Below are 27,370 nucleotides of genomic sequence, written 5' to 3'. Positions count from 1 at the left end.
ACCCGTGGCTCTACCCTTCATTCGATTCCTGCGAAACCCTACATTTCAGCAGGATAATTCACGACAGCATGTTGCTGATCCTGTACGGGCCTTTCTGGATACAGATAATGTTCGACTGCTGCGCTGGCCAGCACATTCTCCAGATCTCTCACCAATTGAAACTGTCTGGTCAATGGTGGCCGAGCAACTGGCTCGTCACAATACACCAGTCACTACTCTTGATGAACTGTGGTATCGTGTTGAAGCTACATGGGCAGCTGTTCCTGTACACGCAATCCAAGCTCTGTTTGACTTAATGCCCAGGCATATCAAGGCCGTTATTATGGCCAGAGGTGGTTGTTGTGGGTACTGATTTCTCAGGATCTATGCACCAAAATTGCATGAAAATATAATCGCATGTCAGTTCTAGTGTAATATATTTGTCCAATGAATAGCCGTTCATCATCTGAATTTCTTCTTGGTGTAGCAATTTTAATGGCCAGTAGTGTAAAAATTTACAATACAAATTTACACCAAAAATTTAATGATATAAATTTCATGTGATGTTAGTCAAATGACATAATGGCTGACTCTTTCAGGTGTGAAGTCTATATGTAAAATGGAAAAAACACAACCATTGCACGAGTCTCGTCACTATGCCAGCATACAACACGTAATTATTAAAGTGAAAATGCACATGGTGTGTTCAGTGTATTAAAATCAAATGGGATACATGCCAACAAACTTAGTAGCACAACTGTATTATTAAAGATATTTAGAAATAACTTATACAAAAAATACATGTTTGGGCAGAGACATTGCTACATAAGTATGCTTAATCTAAAAGTTTAACAGAGAGTCTCATAAGTGAAAACATAGTTATATCAAAACCACGTGAAGCTTTAAAATTGCAAGATGTAAGGAGCATAAAACTTTGTTATTCATGTGGGAAATAAGTAGCCAACCAAATTACAGTAATGATTGTGATACAGTAAAATACTAGAGCATGGCTCATTCACAAAGCTATTATGTACGTGGAATGGAGGACTGTTTCTTCCAAATCGTCTGCTGGCTCGCCGAGCATGTAACATTTTCATACCTGGAGGGGCAGTTTCTTATGTCAATGCACTGTTATCTTGCAAATTAAGATCTCTTAAAGCTGCCTATTAATTGGCTGATTATTGACACGTTCCTGCTGCCATAAATAGTATGGACATTTTCTATTATTGTCTCTTATAAGTTTTTTAGATATGCATAGACCATTTTAATTTCCATTATACTATTTAATATGTACATTTTTGTTTCCACATTCAGCCATCCTTTGGAAGTTCAGTTGTAACAAAACAGAAGGATGGCCACTGAGGGCTGTGCATGGATTAGCTAAAGTTTCGTATGAATGAGCATTCCTCCACCCACAAAAAAAGCTTAAAATCACTTACTAGATTCATAGAATTTTACAAAGAACTTCCTAATTTTTAACTGAAGTAACTTGGAAGCATTGAATGACGGACAGTTGCAACAAGTGGTCCCTTCTTTGGTTCTGTTAGTTCAATGTGTTCCAAGGAGGTCCGCCTGATGAGCTGCAGCTGAATTTCAAGTAACATCACCCAGTACATACTGAATCCTGGAAAACACCCTAGACACATATCTGTAGAATACCCAATGTCACTAACCCACACCTGTGCATGCTGTTCAATAAACAAAAGAGTTTGTGCGCCATATGTCACAGTGATGTAAGGGGTTCCATGTGCTTCACAGGTGAGGCTCGTTTTCATTTGAATGGTTTTGTTTAAAAAAAGACACTTGCAGTTTTGGAGCACTGAGAGCCCACTTTTGTGACAGATTCTGCATTCCCCCCTCCCCCCCCCCCTCTCCTCCCCCCCTCAAAATGGCTGTTCGGGTGCAGTATCCAACACAGGCATCATTGATCTTTTCCTTTTGTTGTGTGTAGTACAGCCACTGCTGAATGGTACTTAGTATTCTGGAACAATTTGACACTCAGCCCTTGTGAGGCAAATTGAGGAGCTACTTGATCAAGAAGTAGCGGCTGCAGTCACGAAAACTGACAACAGCCGGGAGAGTGGTGTGCTGACCACATGCTCCTCCATATCTGCATCCAGTGATGCCTGTCGGCAGAGGATGACACGGCGGTCGGTCAGTACCGTTGGGCCTTCCGAGGCCTGTTCAGATGGAGTTTAGTTTTAGTTTTACACAAAAAGATAATAATCTCAACAGTATATAGGATTTGAGACATAATATTTGAAATTTTCTAAATAATGGGTGATGACATACTTCATGGTGTACAGTGCACATATTCCAAATCATTTTGTTTTGTATCTTTGGTTTCTGCTCTGTGTTAGCCGAGTGTACTCAAGAAACAATACCATACCTAATAATAGACCAAAGTAACTCGTATGTGCTACTTTTCATGTGTCCAAGTCAGATGCAGTTGAAAGTATTTATGCTGCGAATGCAAAGTTGTTTAGCTTGTTAGCTAGGTGCTCAATGTGTGCCTGCCAGTTCAATTTACTGTGTTGTTGTCATGGTCCTCAGTACATAGACTAGTTCAATGCAGCTCTCCATGCTGGTCTGTCTTGTGCTGCCCTCTTCATCTCTGCATAACTTCTGCAACCTACATATATTTGAACCTGCTTACTGCATTCAGGCCATGGTCTCCCTCAACATTTTTTACTCGACCCACGGCCGTCTATACCAATTTACTGCTCCTTGATGCTTCGAGATGTGTCCTCATTATTTGATCTAACCATCTAATCTTCAGCGTTTTAGCATTGCATTTCAAATGCTTCTATACTCTTCTTGTCCAAACTACTTATCATCCATGTTTCAATTCCATATGAGGCTTCTCTCGAGACAGTTACCTGCAGAAAAGACTTTCTAACACTTAAATTGGTATTATACGTTGATTGGCCTAAAAAGAGCTGCACTCAGGAGGACCTGACTGATCCACTGCAAACTGGGTGGGTATGTTGCACACCATCAGCTATATCAGTGATTTAGTTTGTACAGTCAGCCACACACTCATGAGGCAGGGGTGTAGCTGTAACGCTGTGTCCTTTTGTTGATATAAGTGTGCCCCAAATGGTTCTTCTGGCCAGTACAGCAATGCATAGCATCACTAGAGCATCAGCTGAATGCGCACTATGCCAAAGCGACAAGTTCGACAGCAGGTTGCCCAGATAAACATGTTCATTGAGGGGGCCACATCATGGGGCTGCAGGAGGCTGGATGGTCATATTGTCATATTGTGTGCGACACTGGTTGTACAGACACCACCATCTCCCATTGTTATAGCGTACGAATACAGGAAGGCATGCATGCACAACATGGAGGGTCTGGACATTCGACATACACCACAAGGAGGGAGGACTGACGGATTTTCTGCCATGTGTAAAGTGATTAGATAGTAATGATAGAGGTCATTAAGTGGGCTGTCCTGCCTTCTGTGCAAAATCTCATAAGTGTTAGTACCATTGGTAGGCAGTTGCATGATGCAGGACTTGCTGCACGCCAAATGAGGCCTTCCGCTCACACTTGCACACTGTTATGCCAGATCTACATCTACATCTATACTCCGCGAGCCACCTTACGGTGTGTGGCGGAGGGTACTTATTGTACCACTATCTGATCCCCCCTTCCCTGTTCCATTCACGAATTGCGCGTGGGAAGAACGACTGCTTGTAAGTCTCCGTATTTGCTCTAATTTCTCGGATCTTTTCGTTGTGATCATTACGCGAGATATATGTGGGCGGTAGTAATATGTTGCCCATCTCTTCCCGGAATGTGCTCTCTCGTAATTTCGATAATAAACCTCTCCGTATTGCGTAACGCCTTTCTTGAAGTGTCCGCCACTGGAGCTTGTTCAGCATCTCCGTAACGCTCTCGCGCTGACTAAATGTCCCCATGACGAATCGCGCTGCTTTTCGCTGGATCATGTCTATCTCTTCTATTAATCCAACCTGGTAAGGGTCCCATACTGATGAGCAATACTCAAGAATCGGACGAACAAGCGTTTTGTAAGCTACTTCTTTCGTCGATGAGTCACATTTTCTTAGAATTCTTCCTATGAATCTCAACCTGGCGCCTGCTTTTCCCACTATTTGTTTTATGTGATCATTCCACTTCAGATCGCTCCGGATAGTAACTCCTAAGTATTTTACGGTCGTTACCGCTTCCAATGATTTACCACCTATGGCATAATCGTACTGGAATGGATTTCTGCCCCTATGTATGCGCATTATATTACATTTATCTACGTTTAGGGAAAGCTGCCAGCTGTCGCACCATGCATTAATCCTCTGCAGGTCCTCCTGGAGTACGTACGAGTCTTCTGATGTTGCTACTTTCTTGTAGACAACCGTGTCATCTGCAAATAGCCTCACGGAGCTACCGATGTTGTCAACTAAGTCATTTATGTATATTGTAAACAATAAAGGTCCTATCACGCTTCCCTGCGGTACTCCCGAAATTACCTCTACATCTGCAGATTTTGAACCGTTAAGAATGACATGTTGTGTTCTTTCTTCTAGGAAATCCTGAATCCAATCACAAACCTGGTCCGATATTCCGTAAGCTCGTATTTTTTTCACTAAACGTAAGTGCGGAACCGTATCAAATGCCTTCCTGAAGTCCAGGAATACGGCATCAATCTGCTCGCCAGTGTCTACGGCACTGTGAATTTCTTGGGCAAATAGGGCGAGCTGAGTTTCACATGATCTCTGTTTGCGGAATCCATGTTGGTTATGATGAAGGAGATTTGTATTATCTAAGAACGTCATAATACGAGAACACAAAACATGTTCCATTATTCTACAACAGATTGACGTAAGCGAAATAGGCCTATAATTATTCGCATCTGATTTATGACCCTTCTTGAAAATGGGAACGACCTGCGCTTTCTTCCAGTCGCTAGGTACTTTACGTTCTTCCAGCGACCTACGATAAATTGCTGATAGAAAGGGGGCAAGTTCTTTAGCATAATCACTGTAGAATCTTAAGGGTATCTCGTCTGGTCCGGATGCTTTTCCGCTACTAAGTGATAGCAGTTGTTTTTCAATTCCGATATCGTTTATTTCAATATTTTCCATTTTGGCGTCCGTGCGACGGCTGAAGTCAGGGACCGTGTTACGATTTTCCGCAGTGAAACAGTTTCGGAACACTGAATTCAGTATTTCTGCCTTTCTTCGGTCGTCCTCTGTTTCGGTGCCATCGTGGTCAACGAGTGACTGAATAGGGGATTTAGATCCGCTTACCGATTTTACATATGACCAAAACTTTTTAGGGTTCTTGTTTAGATTGTTTGCCAATGTTTTATGTTCGAATTCGTTGAATGCTTCTCTCATTGCTCTCTTTACGCTCTTTTTCGCTTCGTTCAGCTTTTCCTTATCAGCTATGATTCGACTACTCTTAAACCTATGATGAAGCTTTCTTTGTTTCCGTAGTACCTTTCGTACATGATTGTTATACCACGGTGGATCTTTCCCCTCGCTTTGGACCTTAGTCGGTACGAACTTATCTAAGGCGTACTGGACGATGTTGGCAGTGACTGACATGGGGCCCAGCAGACTGGTAGCGAGTCATATTCAGTGACAAGTCCCACTTCTGCCTAGAAGGTAACAACCACTGGGTCCTGGTCTGGAGCTGCAGTGAAGTGTGCTGTGAGTAGTAGTTTGTGGTCTCCCATCACACGTCCTGCCATCCTGGTGTGATAGTTTGGGGAGTAATATCCTATGGTGCCCATTCATCATTAGTGTTCTTAATTGGCTCCATGACAGCTGCACAGCACATGGAGGAGTTCCTGCCAGCAGTGGCTCTGCCATTCGTGAACACCCCAACCCATGACCTATTTCAGCAGGACAACGCTTGTCCTCATATTGATGCCAACACTCGAGTGTGCCTTGCAGCTGTGGATGCTCTAAGACCCAAAATCATACTAATATATACATTTTGTGGCCATGTGATGTAATAAATGTTGTTCCTTCAAAGTTTAAAGTGTAATAATTTCGTAGTAACACCATTTACCTTCCTGCCAACAATTATCACAATCTTTCTTGTCCTTCTGGGTATACTTCTTTTATAACAATCAGTCTATATTAACAAATCCCCCATTTTCAGAAGTGCTTTTCTTTCTTTTGCCAAGTCTACATTTTATGTCCTCCCTACCTCAGCTACCATCAGGAACAATGTGCTTCATGTCCGTATTCAGGAGATTCACAATTGGAAGAAGGGCAGCATTGGTCATAAATTTGTAATCTTTTTATTGCAATTTGATATCGACTACTGTGTAGCTATCTTCAGTGCATTATATCCAAGTCATGATTACTCACTATAAATATAATAGCTCATACTCACTGATGAGCCAAAACATTATGACCACCTACTTAAAAGTGTGTCTGGAACCAGTTAACACTGATTGTGCATACCATAGATTCGACAGATACTTGATAGGTTTCCAGAGGTTTGTGGCACCAGATGCCTATGCACAGGTCACACACTTCCCGTAATTTACAAGCGGATGGTTTGTGGGCATGATAGAGTCCCAGTTGAGTTTTATCGGATAAGCCAAATTTCATGGCCAAGACATCAACATGAGTGCACTATGATGCTCCTCAAACCATTGCAGCATGATTTTGGCCTTGTGACGTGGACAGTTATTATGCTGGAAGATGCCACTGCTGTTGAGGACGACTATCAAGCCTAAGGGGTTACAGGTGGTCTCTAATAATATTCACATAGTCCACAGCTGTCGTGGTGCGTTTGGTTACTACTGCAGGTCCCATGGAAGCCCGGGTGAATGTCATCCATCACATAATGCTGATCCCACTGGCCTGCTTCTGTGGCGCACTGCATGTTTCTAGCAGCCAATCGCCTGGATGACGGCATATCTGGACCCTCAACCTAAATGGCATTCATATGACCAGCCAACACGATTCCATTGATCCGTGGTACGATCTCGATGATCGTGTGACCACTGTAATCATAATTTACAATGTTGTTAGATCAGCTTAGGAACTCACAAGAGTTCTCTGTTGCAGAACACCATGTTCAACACTGTGTGCTGAGTGGTGTGCACCAAAACACTTGTGCCTGCACCAGCACTGTATTCTGTTGCCAGACCTGACACAGATTGCAGTCTGTACTGCTTTAAAGAGTGGACAAGCATCCAATCACTATGTTCTGTGATGAGGTATGGACATCCAACTTCTTGTCACCTTCTCATGGTTTCAGCATCCTACAACCACTTTCCAGAGATGCTCGCAACAGTAGCACATGAGCAGCTGACCAGATTTGCCAGTTTCGAGATGCTTGCTCCTAGGCATTGGGCTACAACAATCCGGCTTTTGTCAGAGTGCCTGAAGTTGGCAGATTTCCGCATTTGTGCCACTTATCATTGCTAGAATGTTTCGCCATTCATCTCTGCTCTGCTCATATACTTCTCCTGCTGCGTCAAATGCACTGAGCACCACCAGGCAGCATATGACCTTGTGGGCAGTGGTCATGATTTTTTGGCTTATCATGTAACAAATAGTTGTTTGTTACCCGTAATGCCAGGTGGTACCATGTTCTGTCATACACTCTAAGACAAAAAAAAATGGTGTGCGTTACATCATCAAAATCCGTAACTGGTTGGAGGGCCCTGCCCATAATGTTCTCCACAGTGGAGAACATTTGGAGCATTATGGGCAGGGCCTTCCAGCCAGCTGGGTGTTTTGATCATCTAAAGTGCCTGGTGGACAGAATTTGGCACAATCCCTCAGTAGGACATCCAACAACTCCGTCAATCAGTGCCAAGCCAAATAACTGCTTGCTTAAGGGTCAGAGGTGGACCAGCATGTTACTGCCTTGCTCAGTTTCTGAAGCTCTTTCACTTCAATGAATCATCCATTTTTTTTTTTTTTTTTTTGTGAAATTATAATCATTTGTTTGTCTGTATATGTACATCACTTGTAATGATTTACGTCTCATTAGGATAATTCCTTCGTGCTGTGTCATTTTTACTTACTGTATTTACGATGAGTCACCATGACATGGATATAATGCACTGAAGATAATTACAAAGTAGCTGAAATCTGTCTGCAGTAAACAGGTTAAAAATTTATGACTAATGCTGCCCTTTCTCCTATCGTGAATCTCATCGGTTACTTTACTGCCCAAATGGCAAAACTCATCTACAACTTTTAGTTTCTCATTTCATAATCAATTTCACTTAGCATCGTCAGATTTAATTCGATTACAGTCCATAACTGTTGTTTTACTTTTGTTGTTATTCATCTTATAATCTATTTTCAAGATACTATTGATCTCATTCAACTGTTCATCCAAATTCTTCATTGTGTATGACAGAATTACTGTATCATTAGCAGAACTTTAACCTTTTATTTCTTCTCGGTGAAATTTAATTCCCTTCCAAATTGTCTTCTTGGTTTTTTCCTTTACTACTTCCTCAGTGCACAGACTGAATAACATCAGTGTTATGTTACAGCCCTATCTCACGCCCTTCTCAAATACAGTTTCCTTTTCATGCCCTTAAACTCTGATAACTGCAGTCTGGTTTTGGTACAGTTTGTAAAAAGCCTTTTGCTCCCTGTATTTTTAATTCTGAGAGAATCTCGACTATCCCAGTAGCCTTTTTTAAACTTAGGTCTTTCAGTGTTTCAACGGGAATATTCCAGTCAGTGTTGTCAAAGGTTTACTCTAAATCTTTTTGTTTTGTGGGGCTCTGCATTTCTGCGGAACCCATATTGATGTTCCCTGAGGATGGCTGCTATTCAGTTTTTCCATTCTTTTGTAAATAATTATGTCGGTATTTTGCAAGCATGACTTACTAAATTTAGTATTCAGTGATACTCACGTGTGTCTACTTTAAGAAAGAAATTGTTACGTTCTCCTTTTAGGCTGAAGGTATTTCCCCTGTTTTATATATCTTGCACACCAGCTGGAATAATTTTGTCATATTTGGTTCTCCCAAGGATTTCAATAATTCTGAGGGAATGTTAACTATTCCAGGAGCCTTGTTTCCCCCTTAAGTCTTTCAGTGCGGCTTCAAATTCTTCTCAAAGTATCATATCTTCTCTTATCTCCCATCTCATCATCATCTTCTTCTTCTTCTTCTTCATATCTTTGTATAAAATTGTGCTCAAGTTTGTTTTGCTTATATAGACGCTTTGTATATTCATCCACATTTTAACTTTCCCTTCATTGCTTCATACTGGCTTGCCTTCTGAGCTCTTGATATTCATACAGTTTTGTGTCTTTTCTCGAAAAGTCTCTTAAATTTTTCTATAGCTGGCATCTATCTTAGCCCTACTGATGTATGTTTCTACAGACTTGCATATGTCCTTCTAGGCATTTGTGCTTAGCCATTTTGTACTTTCTGTCAGTCTCATTTTTTAGACGTCTGTATTTCCTTTCTCCAGCTTCATTTGCTGCATATTTATATTTTCTGCTTTCACCAATTAAATTAAACGTCTCCTATGTTATCCTTGGATTTCTTCTAAGCTGTATCTTTTTATCTGTTTCATCCTGTGCTGGCTTTACTATTTCATCTTTCAGAGCTACCATTCATTGTTTACTGTATTCCTTTCCCAGCTTTCATTTAATCATTGCCTAATGGTGACTGAAATTCTCTGCGTCTGGTTCCTTCAGTTTATCCAGATCCTATCTCCTTAATTTCGCACTGTTTGGCAGTTTCTTCCGTTTCAGTCTGTAGTTCATAACCATCATGAGGCACCTAGTGAATGGCTATAGAGTCAATTTCAATACTGAGAAAATAAGAGCAGTCACGTATTTTCTGACTCCTTGGCACATTTGTGATGTGAGAAATTTTCTTGGAATATGCTCTTACTACTGGTGATTCATAAAGGACTTCCATAGCAAGGCAAGTCCCGTGCAAGAACTGCTGCAAGTAGATTTCAAATTTTCTGGAACAAGGTGCAAGAAAGGCCATTCCTTTTCCTTAAGGAGGTACTAACATCATTCCCAGTCCCAGCATTGTATTATGAGAAAGCCAAAACAGGAGCGTACACCAGTGCTAATGCAACTGCAGTTCTAGAATAAATTCAGGAAGGTGGTGGAAAGGTGACAGCTATGCTTCCAACTGAGAAAAAGTGCCTTGCAGTTGTTTGGACCATCAATAAGTTCCAAATGTATTTATTTGGCAAATTATTCACTGTTGTAACAGACCACCATTCTCAATGCTGGCTGACTAAGCCTGAAGTGTTTGTCAGATTGATTGGTGAGATGGGCACTGAGGCTTTGGGAGTACGTCACAGTGGTATAGAAAAACACAGGGACACTGATTGCCTTTCAAGGGATCCCTTGTGAAACACGACAGTGTGGATGAAATCTCAGCCATCATTGCATTAAATGACATTGCTGGTGAACAAAAGGAAAATCCAGCATTGCTGAAAATCATAGTAGCCTCAAAGGAGGAGGAACTGACCAAAAGAGAATTCCAGATAATAAACGAAACTTTGGAAAAGAGGAACTGTGATCTGATGGGTCAGAAATGGTTGCTTGTCATCCCTGTTCATATACGGCCAGCCACCCTGAAGCTTTCCATAACACTAGGACATCTAGTCATGAGATTCATGAAGACTCTTGATGGAATCAGAGGTATCACAGGTACCACTGCCCAGGTATCTGCCAATCTGTTAAACACAATATGAGCCACTGATAGGAACAACAGTGACAGAAGCATGTGCTGCAGTTACCTCACAGGCTCCAGTACCAATTCCACCTGCAACAGTGCCATTCCACAGAGTTGGAATCAACCTCTTGTGGATTCCTGAAGTCAGCAAATAAGAATCAGTTGATAACAGTCTGCACTGACTACCTCACCTGCTGTGCTGTCATCAAAGTTGGGCCAACTGTCAAAGCTCTGGAAATCCCAAAGTTCTTTAAAGAAGAGATAATGGTAACATGGTGCACCCCATCTAATGGTCTATGATCATGGAAAGGTTTTCCAGTCAAGACAAGTATCAGAGGTAATTTCACATCATCGACACACAGGATGACGACAGCCTACCACCCAAAAATGAATGACCTCACAGAATGCTTTAATAAGACATTAGCAGATACAGTCTCGATCTACATTGATGTTGGACGCAGAGGTACAGATCCAACACTACCGGTTTTGATTTTCACATATAACTCTATGAAGCAAGCCACTAATGCTTCACACCGTTCTGTCTGTTCTATGGTCATGAGTTCAAAATAACACTGGATACACAGTTCTCATATCAACTAGACTGTACCCAGGCTGTCTGTATGAAACACCTCATGACTAGGACTGAAGGGGCTGGTTCGCATACGGACCTAGGATGCCCATTGCAAAGACCAAGAGCACTATAATGCTAAGCACTAGCCAGTGAGATCAGCCCTGGAGACTTTTGATGGATCTTTACTCCTATGCAGAAATTGAGGCTATCAGAAAAATTACTGAAGTGGTACTTTGGGCTGTATCATATCCTTTTTTGCTTGTTGAATGTAACATATGAAGTCAAGGATTATCACCCTTTATCAAGAAGACAAAAGCACATAGACGTTGTCCATGTCTTCATAATGAAGCCCCTCTACAGTCCTGAGGTACAGATCAATGATGAGATTTCTCATTCAAGGGAAAAAACAGAACTGCTCATTAGTCACAAAGCTTTGATGGGAGTGGCTGCCTACAATACTCATCACAGAGAAGAAGATGTGCCAGGCCTGACCAGAACATGTGGGTCCACTAGCATTGGCAAGATCTAGGTCCATGGTGCTGCAGTCAGCTCCAATGAGAACTTTTGAAACAACAGGTTCCTGTGTCTCCAGGAGAGAGAGCAAGGCCATGAGTTGCGCTGCATCCAGTTTGGTATAGCAATTAGTGTCGCTAGGTGGCATGCTACAGGTCTTCAGCAACTTAAGTTTGTGTATGCTGGAGTATTCATTGTCAGTGTAAATAGCAGCAGTCTCACCCGACAGTTCAGTTTTGCTCTGTCTGTATGCTGGTGTTCATAATAAACTGCTTTCAGTACAAATTGTTGTACTTTATTGATGACCCTGCTTTTCGATTTGGACATGAATGTGGTGACAAAATGACAGTGTAATCAGGCTGAAACCTTTCAGTATCCCCAGGTCTTTTTCATGTATAAAGTCTTCTTTCATGATTCTTAAACCAAGTGTCAGTGATGATTAAATTATACTCTATGCAGAATTCTACTAGACAGTTTCCTCTTTCATTCTTTCCCCTCGGTCCGTTTTCTCTTGCAATTTTTCCTCTCCTTCCTTTTCCTACTATTGAGTTCCAGTCACTCATCACAATTAAATTTTCACCTCTTTTAACTATCTGAATAATTTGCTGTATCTCATCATAAATTCTTTTATTCTCTTCATTATCAGCAGAGCTAGTTGCCACCGTAAACTTGCACTATTGTGATGGATGTTAGCTTCATATATGTCCTTGGTATGATAATGTGTTCATTATGTTATTCATAGTAACTTACCCATATTCCTTTTCTCTTGTTCATTATTAGGCATACTCCTTTATTCATTATTAGGCCTATTCCTGCATCACTCCTATTTGATTTTTGTATTGATAACCCTGTACTGACCTGCCGAAAAGTCCTGTCCTCTGTGCCACTTCACTTCATTTATTCCCACTGTATCTAATTTCAATCTACCATTTACATTTTTAAATTCTGTAGCCTACCTACCCAATTAAGGGATCTAACATTCCACCCTCTGACCCATAGAATGTTAGTTTAGTTTTGTCTGATGATGACATTGTCCTGAGTAGTCTCTGCGTGGAGATCCAAATGGAGGACTGTTTTACCTCCAAAATATTTTACCCAAGAGAATGTCATCATCATTAAGCCATAAAGCAGAGGTACATGCCCTCAGGGAAAAAATAATGGCTGTGGTCTCACTTAGCTTTTAGCCATTCATAGTACCAGGCCAACAAGGCCATGTTTGCTAATGTTACAAGGCCAGATCAATCAGTCATCCAAACTGTTGCCCCTACAACTACTGAAAAGGCTACTGTACAACTACTGAAAAGGCTGCTGTGTCTCTCAACGAGTTAGTCTGGATCTACACAGATTACCACCCCCCCCCCCCCCCCTTTTCTCTCTTCGTGGTTACATCTACGGTACAGGTATCTGTATCATTGAGGCATGCAACCCTCCCCAACTCGGCAATGTCTGTGGTTTGGGATCTTAATTTGGTCACTTTACTGTTCGGTTTGGAATTGCTTCTCGAGAGTCATAGAAATCTTTAGATTCAACCATTTAGCTGAATCCTTGTTTCTAAGATATGAAGGTTACTGATCAATCATTCAGGAATTTTTTCAGTTAACACAGAAATTCAGTATTGTCTGCAAACAGAACTGACAGGGAGCCGATATTTTTGCTGATTCACATACACTAGAAATACAACTGGACTTGCTATGGAATCTAGTGGGACACCCTATGATATGATATTTTCCAGCCAGAATTTAAAACAATGCTAACTTTTTGTTTTCTGTGTCATAAGTGGCATTTTAGCCATTGTAGGGCACTGCCCCTAATGCCATACTTTTCAAGTTGGTAAATAAACAAGGCATGGTTTACAGAAGCCTTTTTGAGGACTGAGGGCACAGAGACTTCATACCACCTTATTAATTTTGTTTAATAATGTGCTCATTTTTTCCACAAAACTGTTTGCTGCATGTATGGTGGTTCTTCCATGCTGAAAACTAAAGTGACTGTTTAGGATAGTGGAATATTTTGCAATGAAGCTGTGGGTTTGGGTAACAGCAACATCTTCAGGTATTTTATATATAAGTGGAAGAACTGACAATAGGATGATAATTTCCCATGACCTCCCTTGGTCCTTTTTTGAAAAGTGAATAAACTTCAGCATATTTCAGTACCTCTGGAAAACAATACTCTTCAAAACGTTAACTACTTTAGCTAGTGGGTGTGAAATTATGTTGTGTACTGCTTTAATAACTTTAGTGAGTATTTCAATCCCCCTTTCTGAATTTTTGTTTTTTAATTCTAAGATTGCATTTTCTTAGCACTTTACGGAAACTTTTGAAAATTTTGTAAGGTTTTCAGAATTTTCATCAAGGCCAAGTGGGTTTATTCATTGGGATAATCTGTTACACTAAAATCTAACATATTCAATTAAATCTGGATTATATTTTAGTTATCTATGCAGCCACCTGTTCCTTACACTGGAAATTGTTATGCCTTGGGTGATACACTTTAATTTGTCATCTTATTACCTGAGGTTCTAGGTGGAAATGTTTCATTAATGACATCCAGAAAACTTTTTGAATTAAATGATCCGCAGTGGCTGTAAAATACTTTTATTCAAAGTAACGACCAGTTTTGCATCAGTTGAAGATGCCTACTCAGATGATCTGCACAAAAATCAGTTAAGAAAAAAATTTTTTACAAAGAATTCTTAACAATGTCCGAAGAATACAAGGATACTGAAGTATAATATTGTATAACAGTACTTGAAAAGTACTCACATAAATTCTATTTAACAACTCATAGCAGAAAGGTAACTGCCTTAGAACCACTCCCCATCATTCACGTCTAGTTATAAACATATAGCACCCTAAAAGAGGTATGCTAAAGTTAAGATGCAGGTGATAACATGGGGCCTGTAGAAGTAAAACTAAATAAAGGTCATGTGGGACAAAAAAAGCTGTAGAGAAGTAACACATCTAGACCACTCCAGTATGTGAATCCATTAAACAAAAAGAGCCTGACATACCACACGGAGGAAGGTTGTTGTGAGGCAGCAGGCAAGGCACTATCTACTGCTCCATAGTGCGGAAGAATTTATCGGGCCAGGAGCAGGCAACACATGTGCGGGAAGTGGCTCACAGTTGGAGGAAAGCCATAGTGCTCCCTGCCAGGAGCCACAGAAAAGCCTTCACACATGTACTGTGGGCATAGACTGTCCTGCCCAATGCTGCTGTGGTTAAAAGTCGAATTAAATTTCAGCAGTGTGCTGCATTGAGTGATGAATTGGATGTTCTTGTTTCTCCTGTTTTTAATGTAACTGCAGCCAATGATGGATTCCAGGTACCGCTCAATTGAAAACCTACATCCCTGTTGATAAAATTGTCCGCCATATGTAAATGTATGGTCTCTTTAAGAACACGATCCCAGAGAGATGATGCTGAGGGTAAAACTTCAGTCTTCTGGTAAAGCATACAATGCCCCATGTCCAGGAAATGCTCTCCTACCACTGATTTATCAGGTTTCTCCAGGCACGTATGACGATGTATAAACATTCTTGCACCATTCGACGTCTGCCCCGTATAAGATTTCCCACAGTGGCATGGTATCTTATATATGCCACATTTCCTAAGACCAAGATCGTCTTTGACTGAATGTAACAAATTCCTCACTTGATGTCATGCCTCTTGATAATTCTTCCTATTCTTGAAGACATGCCACCAAAATGTGGCAAGAACACCATTGCAGTGGGTGCCTTCGCAGCTTCATTTACATCCTTGCTCTGAACTTGGAATGGAGTAAATGGCATATCTGTCTATCAGAATAACTGATATGTCAGAACACCACTCTTAGGTGTTGTAGGTCACCAGGCAATCTGTCAGTATTTGAGACCACATGTGCTCTACATACCAAAGAGCATAAGATACTACCGCATATTGCAGGATGAAGACAACTTTTGGACTTCAAGTATAACTCTTGTGTGAGTTGATTTGTGTTAGACACTATGTCCCAGTGTACCATCAGCTTTTCTTCTAATCATGATATCTGGGATTGGTAAGATGCCATCTTCCTCCATTTCCATGGTGAACTGTACATTCTGATGGAGTGGATTCAGATACTGGAGAAACATAGGTAGTATCTCTGTTCAGTAGAGCCACACTGTTGATGTATCATCTACATGCCACCAGAAGCAGGAAGGTCGAAGACTTGCCAGAAGCAGTGCTTTTTCCTCAAAGTCTTCCATAAAATAGTTGGCCACCATAGGAGACAGAGTACTTCCCATGGCAACACCATTCACCTGTTCAAAATATTGGTTATTGAATAAGAAATAAGTTGAGGTATGCACATGTTTAACCAATGCCACAATGCCTTTCCCAAACTTGCAGCTGATAAGCTTTAACGAGTCCTGCAGAGGTACATTAGTCGATAAAGATACAATGTCAAAGCTAACCAAAATATCCAACAGTTGTTTTTTGTAAGCATCTTCAGACATCCTATGAAGTCCTCTGAACTCAGGATGTGATAGTCACATTTACCTATGAGATGTTGCAACACTGGCTATTGGACAAGGAGGAGACACATTGTTATGTATCTTTGGTAGACCATACAGTCTTGGTGGAACTATAGCCTGTTCGTGCAGCACCTTAATGACGTTAGTTGGAATAGAACTCTTCATGAGAAAGTCTGATGTTTTTCTCTGTATCTTGCCCTTCAGATTTGCGATAAGTAGGATCATCAAGCAGTGCTTCTATCTCAATGTTGTATTCAGCTCATGAGAGAAGGATGGTGACATTCCCCATGTGGCAGATAAAATAATGAGGTCTTTGTATGCTCTCAAGTCTCGCAGGGCCTTCTTTTCTGTTGAAGTGATATTAAATTTTTTTAGTGGGGCTCGGGCTAAAATTTGGCAGGTGTCCCTCCTAATCTCTTTTTGCAAATCGCTGAGAAGTTTCAAAATTGCCTATTTTACCCCAGCTATCACATCTCGGATTGGAAATATCCCAAATGTTGGTGCATAGTTCGAAGCCACTGTGTCGTCCAGGATCCTATCTGTGAGATTAAACACGGTGCATCGGCATGGTTTGTTCGCTTCTTGCGGTTGGGCCTCGAGACAAGTATACTTTTTGGATGTTTGCCGAGCCCTAGCTTGTTGTTTGGGCCAGTCAGCTAATGCTGAGATGGCACTACTACGCAATCTCAAGAATACAGCTGAGAGATTGAAAGTGATCTTTAGATGCAGTGATAGTAATTTCATGTATACCATGTGCAGTTCCTGAAGATTATCGCTGTTCCACCAAAATCCACCTATTTCTTTGTGTTCATGTGTATCCAGGCTACAAAAAGCAATGGAACTGAAGCTTACTAGTAAGTGGCAAGAAGTTATTCGTGTTAGTACCTACCCAAGCATGGGAAGATAAAGAATAAGGTGGTTATTTTTAACTGCAACTTCCACCTGTGTGACTAATTCACCTAGCTTAGTTGGTATGCTGTAGTGACTGCAGTACAGCTGTTTGAAGAAGAGGGAGCTAGCAGGTACTAGCAGAATTTAAGTTCTGAGGCCAGTTTATGAGCTGTGCCTTGACAGCTCAGTTTGTAACAGCATTACTTGTGAAAGGCAAGGTTGTGTGTTAAAGTCCAAGTGCAGCATACCTCTTTAATCCACCGGGAAGATTTGATATACCACTTGTCATCTACTGTTATAAAAACATGATTATTGCGTTATTCATTGTGAGCTGACAGGTACAAATGCTCAGTGAAAGATATGTCCATACAAAAGGCCACAGTTACAAGTTTTAAGAATATAAGTATTCTACAATATCATACAAAAGTAGGACATCACCTCCTGGTACATTAGAATTGTTTTTTAATGAACTGGAGAGATTATCTTATGCCATAATGATTTATGATGGTTACGAGCTGTTCCACATCTGATTATGATTCAAAATATACCAGAAGATGGTCTGTTAATGACTGAAATCAGTTGTGTAATAAATTTTGGAGTAGTACAGCTGTCTGCAGTCACAAGTTTTAAAGATTTCTTAAAAGCTGTAAATCATTGTCTCCGCAAAATAATTTGTATTGATAATGCTTTAACTAATTTTGTATGTAAAGATGTGTGTAAATTTTGTGTGGGCTTAGATGTCTCAGATCATTGTGCATTGTTCATTGAACTGCAACAGGTAGACTTGAACATTTCATCTACCAAAGCCCTTATGAGAAGGAGCTTTGGCAAAGAAAACTTATTCACATTTAGCAATTAGTTAAAAGAGAGATAATGATCTTTTGATCACTGCATCTCAAGTAATGAAAATTTTTAAAAATTTCAAAATAGTTTTCAAGATGTTATTTTAAATTGTGAACAACCACACCCAAATTTCCATATTGTGAATGAAATGGTCCACAGTGACTGTAAAATACTTTTTTTGGAAGCCACAACTAATTTTGCATCAATTGAAAATGCATCCTTAGGTGATTGTACAAAAATTAATAAAGAAAAAAATTACAAGGAATTCTTAACAATGGTCTGAAGAATACAGGAATACAGAAAATACTTCAAAAGTACTCACAGTGTGTCTGTTTAACAACTTATAGTGGAAAGGTAATTGCCTTAGAGCCACTCCCTGCCATTCTCATTTAATTATAAATGTGCCAAAAGCGGTACACCATAGTTAAAATGCTGAGGCTAGCATAGAGCCTATAGACACAAAACCTGAAAAAAGACCATGTGGGACAAAGAAAGCTGTAGACTAATAACATACCTAGACATTTCCACTGCATGAATCCAATGAACAAGTAGAACCTTACTGTGCCATGAGCAGGAAGGTATTTGAGCAGCAGCAGGCAAAGCAGTACTGACCACTCCACCATATGGAAGATGTTTGCAGGTGGTGTAAGAGGCAATAGAATCAAAACCATCACTACATAAGGCATGAAGGGTTGGGGGTAGCTGAACTTGTACTAAACTACTTAAAAAATATATAGCAGGGTAGAGTCCCATTTATGAAAATCTGAAAGTGGACAGTTAAATATAACATATTAATAAACATGGATGGTATTACATGCGCCCTCTTTCATAAAATATAATACAATATTAGTGAAAAGATGCAAGAACTTAATATGGGAAGCTAATGACCTATGATAATAAAATAGTGGGTTATAGGTGGTCAGAATTTGCCAAAAGACCCTTGGTCACAGATCTGTATTTGGATTCAGGGTGGGACCAGGGAACCTTTTTAGAGCACAGTAGATATAAGTTCCTAAATCTCAACCTGCATATTCTTTCGAATGTCAGTGATAAGATGATCAGTTTGGTGCAAACGTGCACTCAGTGCCAATTTTGAGTTGGAATCATTGATGTTCTGTCTAAAGCGGGTTCAAAAGTTTCTTCTCGTCTGAGCTATATATTTAGCATTACATTTGTCAGAGGTGATATTGTATATTGCTGATGACATAAATTTATGCCATATTGCAGTTTCCCTATGTTTAAATTCTTGGCCATTATTCTTTAGGATGAAAAAAGCCAGAGTTATATCTTTAGAAATCAAACATTTGCTGATTCTGCTGGAAACAGAACCACAGAAAGGTATCCTATGGAATTTATCATCAGCATATGATTTGCTACTTGCCAGAGTAAGAAGGGTCAAAGCTCTAAAGGTCAGTGGGGCATGAGCAGTATTACGCTTCTCAAAAGTCAGTGTCATATCCATTTGAATATGCTGTAAACTGTATTATTTTGAATTCCCAATCATGAGCTTCACGGGATAATGGGACACTACACAATCTGTGGAGTACACCCTGAATGCTGCTTTTTTTAATTGCAATGGGGTGTTTGATGATTCATGTATAACAACATCAGAAGTGGCTGGCTTCCTAAAAATATTGTAACTGATCTCGTAACTCCCATCACTTTTGACAGATACATCCAAAAAGGGAATGGTCCTATTATTCCTTTGCTCCATAGTGAATTTGATCATATAATGCATTTTGTTCAGACCCACCAGGTTAACCGAGGGCGCTAATGTGCTGCTTCATGGACTCGGGTAGGCATGACAGCCCTGGATCGAATCCGCCCGGCAGATTACTGATGAGGGATGGTGTGGTGGCCAGCTTTGATGTGGTTTTTAGGTGGTTTTTCACATCCCACTAGGTAAATACCAGGCTGGTTCCCTTGTCCCACCTCAGTTACGCAACTCACAAACATTTGGAAACATTCACACTCTTTCATCGCTTACACTAGACATAAACAGGTGGGGTACACTAGTTCCATCCTGGGGGGTACCGGGGTGGCGACAGGAAGGGAATCTGGCCACCCTCTAACACTAACATCACCCAATCCATAGTAACAAGGCTGACCTCGCTTTGAAGGCCCAAGGAAATGATGATGATGAATAATATGAATGCATTTTGTTCAGGTCACATAAAAAGTATCACAGTCTTACAAGTTTGAACACTAGTGGTAACATAACTTCCCTTTATCACTGTAAATTCAGAAATACTATAAGACCTGACATAGCTGCAGAACATAATTTGAGCCTACACTTTAGCCTTTGCTCATTGTCTTATACATTACCATCAGACGAAGCTTGACTCTGTATGAACGTGTTGACATGTTGACAAGATGATCACATCTTAGTAATGACTGTCAGCTTCTCTTAGCCCTGGGCGTACTCTAAACTTGAATAACATTTTGTCCACTGTCCTGTCTGTTTGGAAATTATAGTGTCACCAAACAAGCACAATTTATTCAGTTAACATTGAAGTAATAATATTTGCATATTATTGTGGCATGATTAAACAAATATCTGTTTTATCTGCTCACTTCATAACGATCAGTTATCAATTGCTGTTTAATGAGTCACTGCTTATTCTGTGTTAGAACACTTACTATCTTGTTAAAGATACAGTTATTAAGAAAATGGGGTATTCCATGTCAGTAATTGTTATTAAATGTGAGTAACATCAGTCGTTTCACAACAACAAGATGCTGTATCACTGTAATCGGTGGTAATAGTATAGAGAGGTTAATACAGCTCTGTGTCATGCATCTTCTGAAGTATGTGATTGCTGTTATAAGTTGCTTAGAAAAAAAATGTGCTATCAGATGCCTTCAGTAATCTGACTTTTGTTTTTACAAAGTTTTGCAAGAAAAGGCACTTGGGAATACTTCCTGTAGGTCCACAGTAAACTGTTATAGTTGTGAGGAACTGTATTTCCAGTTTTAATTAGACAACATTCAGAATGCTGCTAATGCAGTACTGAGTTAAATGTATGACTAATGACCAAATGTAAATAGCTCCCCCCTCTTTTTCTTGAAAGTTGGTCCAACAGCAGTAGAATCCCATTCTGTAACTGAATAACGTGAATAATATGGCTGGGGGGGGGGGGGGGGGGGGGGAAGGCTGTTTTAAACCTGTAAATTCCACAAATGTGTGGGAAATAGACACTTGTTTATGTAAATGACACAAAAGTGATGCTGAAGTAAAGTTCCCATCTTTTATCACTTTCCTTCAGCTAAATACCAGAAAATCCCTTTAACAAGAACTTGATCAATTCATTTTCAAGTCTTTCTCTGACTGAGAGAATGTTCCACCTTTAACGATCTCACTGTTCGCTACACTAGCAAAGAGACATTATAATTAAATTGGTCCACCTTCATTTTCTTCCTATCTATTCCTCCTGCCTGATTAATCATTTTTTTTTAAGGACTATAGCTGCTTTCCTCATTTGTTTGAATCTATAATTATGTTGCTTTGATGTTACAGAAATTTGTGCATTACGTTATGCCAAAAGTCACTGTATAAGGCATGTTCGGGATGTCTTTTATTCTACTGACCTGAACAAGGCAGTTACCTCCGTGTGTGTGTGTGTGTGTGTGTGTGTGTGTGTGTGTGTGTGTGTAAGAGACAAGAGGGAGATATTATTTATTTTAAATAATTTGTGTGTCATATTATTATGAGAACTATAATCAAATTACCGTGAGAGTGAGTGTTAATTCTGTGGAGGAAAGAAACCTAACGTGCCATTGAAATTTTGAAATATTTTGTTTTATTTACAGATTAGATGTATGCTTAATGTGGCCTTATCGCCGGATAATTGCTGTAGCTGAATATGATTACAATCCAACTGAACAGAATCAGCTGCCATTGAAACGTGGCTGCCAGGTTATAGTATTAAGTAAGGAAGGAGATTTTCGTGGATGGTGGAAAGGAAAAGTCCACGATAAGGTACATAATTGATCATTTATTGAGCTATTCAGTATTCATAATTAAGATTATGGTGTGAACGGTGTCATTCTTAAAGACAGGTGTTGAAAAAGATACCTACAAATTGTTTATGTTTGAACACCACATATAATACTAATTACTTTCTTTGAGGAGGACATATTTTTAGTTTCACTGTAGAATTATCCAACTTACTACATCATAGAAAGTCAGTGATTAAAAATATGTTGATGCATTCATTAAATTTAACAGAAGTAGCTGAACTTAATCACTTTAGGTGATCCACAACATGATTGTTCCAGCTTATATTCCCTTCAATAAAATAAAACCTCCATTACCCTGAACATCAGTTTGGAAACCAACAGGGTCCTCTGTGTATAGTCCAATGTAAGATGACATGCCATTACCTTACTTTCACTTTTGATTGCATCCACTCATCCGGTTATGATGGAAAATATCTACAGGCACGGTATAGTTTGCAGTTTTTCACATATCACTCTCCTTACAGTAAAGCCTTGAGGAAAATTTCCCCAGATTAATGGCACTGGATCACTTAGAACATTCAATGCTGTAGACCCACAACTTTTAGCACCATGTTGTACATATGATCATATCCATTTGATTTTGATGTTTTAAAGACTTGATAATAAACAAAAAAGGAGGTGCTAGACAGAACTGTTAAATATGAGAGTCAAGTTTTGGAGATTTTGAGTTTATAATTACTACATTAGGTTTCTTTGTGGTCCCTCAAAAATTGCTGTAAGGGAATCCTGAGGTGGTTCCTTGAAATGCTAGGGCCAGCTTACAACCGCATCCAAGCAGGTACTCTATCAATAATGATTTTATCATTGATGTTACATTAAACAGTAGTCATCCTTTTTTTGTTTTTTCGTATTTCAAAAGAAGTTGTAGAAAAAAGTCAGGTTCTCTAAAATTTTGTGGAAATTGAGTTTTGAACTCTTTGTTTTTTTTAACTAATTGCACAATTTTTTTTACTCATACTTAAAAAGTAGTAATAAAAATATGTGAGCTATTGCTTATGATTTCCTTTCCTCGCTGAAAGAAATACTGTCATTTATAATGGCTGATTCGTCTCTCTCTGCCTCTGAGTAATATCCGCCCCTGGATTTTTACTATACTCACTATATCTCAGTATTTAAAATACAGAAGAATGATGAGCATATAGAAAACTTATTTTTTTCCATATTTAAATATTGGGAATGCTAAAAGAATGACACCATAACTCCTTTTAAAAATCATAATTCTGAAATTCTGATAGGATGAAAGACTAGATTGTATTTGATCAGCAGACAGCTACATTTTCGTGATGCACTTAACTATTGACTTTTGTTTTAGATTTGAACTTTTACGATTTCATGATTCATGCAAAAAGCTGGGACATATGATAGAAACACTACCTTTGATAAAAGCTGTCAATTGTGAAGTGGAATCATGGCAAAGTTAATATACACATACCACATTTCCTTAAAATTATGCATCATGAATTAACAGTGCGAAATTCATAAGGAAAGATAAAGTGAATGTTAACTTTAAAAATGTAGGCATATCAATATATCGAAATAAGGCATTTAACATTGAACAATAGTGACAGCAAATAGTCACAAATTGAGAATCATTTAAGGGAAAGGTTTGGAATGGATATGCCTGAAAAAGAATGAATGGCACAGTGAGATACGGGAGAGTTGGTCAATATTTAGGACAATTTGTTTGCAAACCCATTCTTCATACAATCTGCATACTAATAATTTCTTTTTTAAGCTTTTAGGAAGACTAGTTTGGTCTTGACTTATCATATAAGGCATGTGTTCAAAAGATCCAGGCAGATAATATTTATATATACTTACATGTACATAAAATTCTTCAATATGCATGTAATTCAGTGTCTGATAGAATTCTGTCTGGAGAAATTTATCACCAGAGCAGATGTGATACAAAAATGCCACCCACTTCATCCCCACTGCTGCCTATTTTGTAGTTATTAGGTGAGATTTTCTTTCAGGTGACATTGGTCAAACAGTTTTTTAAGTTCTGTTAAAAAATTTGTTTTGTCCTCCTGCCTTACAGTATATCACTGCACTGCCAGTTTTCAGAACACTTTCCAAACTTTACAGTTGCACTTTACTTGCACAACATCAATTCCAAATTAAATAGATTAATAATTTCCAGCAGTGATTTACACTGAAAGTAATGTACTGAAGGGGAAACATAATTTGTATGTTCTGTGATTATGGACCAAACCAAAGAAATTGTATTCAAATTAGTAAATTATATTAATTCTGTCCATTTTCATTGCATGTAGCCAGCAAGAAAAAACAAATACATCAGTTTAAATTGTTCACTGCTCCTAGGGTTGTTAAATATTTTTTTTGTTTTCAGTGGTATCTTCAGTGAATAAAAGTACAGCTGTCATCCATCCTAAAGTTCAAAATGCAAAGTGTTTGACTAAAATGGGTCTTTGTCTTTTCCCCCACTTGAAAATCAGCTTACCTCACCAGTTACAGCTACTGAACCACATTTTTGAAACTACCTCACTATTACAAAAATGAGGGAATATAACCAATTTTGCAAATATTAAAATATAAATTATAGTCGCAAAAGATGGTATTTGACCTATATAGCTTTCTGCTTGTCACTACTGTAGTTTTAAACCTACATATGTGTTTTCTATTAACCATGAAATGAGATGTAAAATTTATTAAAATCACTTTGTTTCCAGGTTGGCTTCTTCCCAAAAAATTATGTTCGTGAACTCCCAAATGCATACAACCATAACTTTACATGAGACAGCTGATTTTTCTCAAAGGATTTTTTCCTTTAACCAGTTCTGATGAATGGTGGCAGTTTGTTTTCCATTCCATTAACTAGGATTGCTGCAGAATATGGACGGTAGGCAGAAATTATAGAGGTAGAAGGTGGTTTGCACTATCCACCTGTTTTCAGGCTACTGTGTATTATTTGGTAGTATATCATCCATCAGGATGGATTCTGTGACTCATTTAAAATACTGTGTCAAGTATTTCATGTAGATGAACTTCTTCTCAGCAGTAAAAAGATAATTCAACAAACACACATATGTGTGTTGTAATCATTTGTGTATTGTAATCATTTGTGTGTTGTAATCAGTTTGTGTAAAATATAGAGCGTAGAGTAAATGTGAGTAAAAACTAGGAACTACTGAAGATTGTGAGTAAAAATGTTGAATATATATAAAGATTGAATCTCTTAAACCAAGAATTTTGAGGCATTGAATGCGTGTATGGTCTATTTAATGTTTGCTTGTATTACTTTGGTGCATTTAATGATTTTACAAAAAACAAAAGCATTTAATGATTTTGCATCAGGTCAATATTTAATGTCTGTGTGTGGATGGCTTATTATATGAGAGGATATGTTTGCTATTTGTAGTATTCCATTACCTGAATTGTGTGGAAGTGTGTAGCAACATTAGGAACAAAAACTGTGTGGAAGTGTGTTGATTGATGTGTAGATGGACAGTGTCCATAAGTTCCACAGCTGCTGAAAATTAAGCTGCTGATTCTATGACTGATAACTATCAAATGAAAAAATGAACACGTTTTTGTGTATGTTAAAATTTCTAATTATCTTAATGCATGGTTGATGTATTTTACCTAGTATCTTGGATAGTTTGCTCGATATATTACTGTTGTGTGCAAACACTCATATTAGTGAATGAAGTGAACAGACAGTGTGGATGCCACACAGTTATAAAGGGCGTGGACATGAATTTTCATTTTGTTAAGGTGTGCTGTTGATAATTCTCAGTTGTTTCTTTGGTTCCTTGTGTTAGTGCTGACTTGTACATAACTGCAAATGGAAAAAAAACCTCTGAATCAAATGAACCTCTCTTTACTGTTTCCATTTTGCCAGGTACTCTAAGCCTTTTATATCTGATTATGCTATGATATATTTCTATGTCTTATATGGAATAAGTAGGCCATTATTTAAGTATGACTTTTTTTCTATTTCTATTTTCTATTATATCCTTCCCAAACATGGATCCACTCTTGTGAATATGTTTTCACCATTTCAGAAATGTATACATGTGACATTAAAACTAAAATGTTGGCTATGTTCTGCTGTATGTAACATAAAGTATACTAGAAATGACTCTTAAGTTAATACTGTAAAGGGAAATGATCTACATTTTCCAATGTATTCCTTCTTTATCACTCAAATTTGAAGATACCCGTAAGATAACAGTTAAAAAGAGCTCCAAACCACATGAGATCAAATGTCCATTGGGAAGCTGTCTTTGTGAAATGCTAAGTTAAACAAAAGCGTACTTTTGTTGGTCATTGAAAGTGAAAATTACTGAAAAAATTGTTGTTGGCACATGTGTTAAGAGATCTCTCACTCACCTGCTGAGATATGGGAGGTGTTTGCAAGCACACGCCGTAAGGAAGTTGTCCATTCATTTTGATTAACTTGTGTCAGGAGTCAAGCCAAGCCATATTTTTGTTCTGTACTGGATTATCTCTGATGTTAATAGATGCAAGTGATTACTGTGTTATATAGTTGCTGAATATGTTGCCAGTTGCCAACACCTATAATAAAATGTACTGCAAATGAGACACTCATTGGAAACTTATCATCAGTGTGTGCATACATTATTCGAATAGAACTTCATCTAAAAGTTGAAAGAGGAAATTATTGAAAGTCCCCTTTTTTCCAAGTTATGTAAGTACTATACTCAAAAACATTTTACTGTAGACTAGAGCATTATTTGTTGACTAGGTTACTTCCACTAGCAGATAACTTTGTACACAATCCCCACTCCTAAAATTCACTCAGTACTGATTGATGAAGCTCAGTACAACATTCTAAAATTATTATTTCATCTCAGCTCCTGTGGTTTTATCTTTTCGAATGCTGGCTATTCATCCATTTGTAATCCTAGTCTGTAATGTGCACATATCAAGTCCCATCCATCAGATTGTTTATGCAGGAACAATGAAACTGGCACCAGTAATCAGAAATGTGTTTTACATGTTGTTATTCAGAAATAAATTTTACCAGGATTTTCTCTGTGCATCTTAGTCTTGTATATGGTCATCTTGTGATTAAATATAGTAGTTTGAGCTTTACAATATTTTATAGTTCTAGGGGGAATACAAACTATGAAAGGAGTAAAGGTAACCACTCATTGCGTAATTTAAGACATTGATTGGTAAACAGGCTCTTAAGCAAGCCCACCCTGATGATGTATTGTGTCCCTTCTCTCCACCCCCTCCTTCCCTCCCCTTGTAGTTCTCACTTCACCTGGGCTCTGTAGCCATCTGGTGCTGCATGTGTGTTGTCTGTGTGTGTTTTAGAGAGAGAGAGAGAGAGGGAGGGAAACTTACTGAATATAAACACACACACACCTGCGCACATGCACCCACGCATACACTTCTA

General features: G+C 38.9%; 1 protein-coding gene across 1 annotated transcript in view; it reads left to right on the top strand.

The window, feature by feature from the left end:
- Window positions 1-25,020, top strand: part of LOC124555392 (protein vav) — a 166,966-nt gene extending 141,946 nt beyond the window's left edge. Inside the window, exons 16-17 of the mRNA XM_047129289.1 lie at window positions 21,769-21,937; window positions 24,672-25,020. Of these exons, the coding sequence (XP_046985245.1) occupies window positions 21,769-21,937; window positions 24,672-24,737 (235 nt within the window). The 3' untranslated portion in view covers window positions 24,738-25,020. The remainder of the gene's footprint in view (window positions 1-21,768; window positions 21,938-24,671) is intronic.
- Window positions 25,021-27,370: the final 2,350 nt, after the last annotated feature.

The sequence above is a fragment of the Schistocerca americana genome, chromosome X (genome assembly GCF_021461395.2).
Source record: "Schistocerca americana isolate TAMUIC-IGC-003095 chromosome X, iqSchAmer2.1, whole genome shotgun sequence".
NCBI classification, from domain to species: domain Eukaryota; kingdom Metazoa; phylum Arthropoda; class Insecta; order Orthoptera; family Acrididae; genus Schistocerca; species Schistocerca americana.
This window is presented reverse-complemented; position numbering and strand designations above follow the sequence as displayed.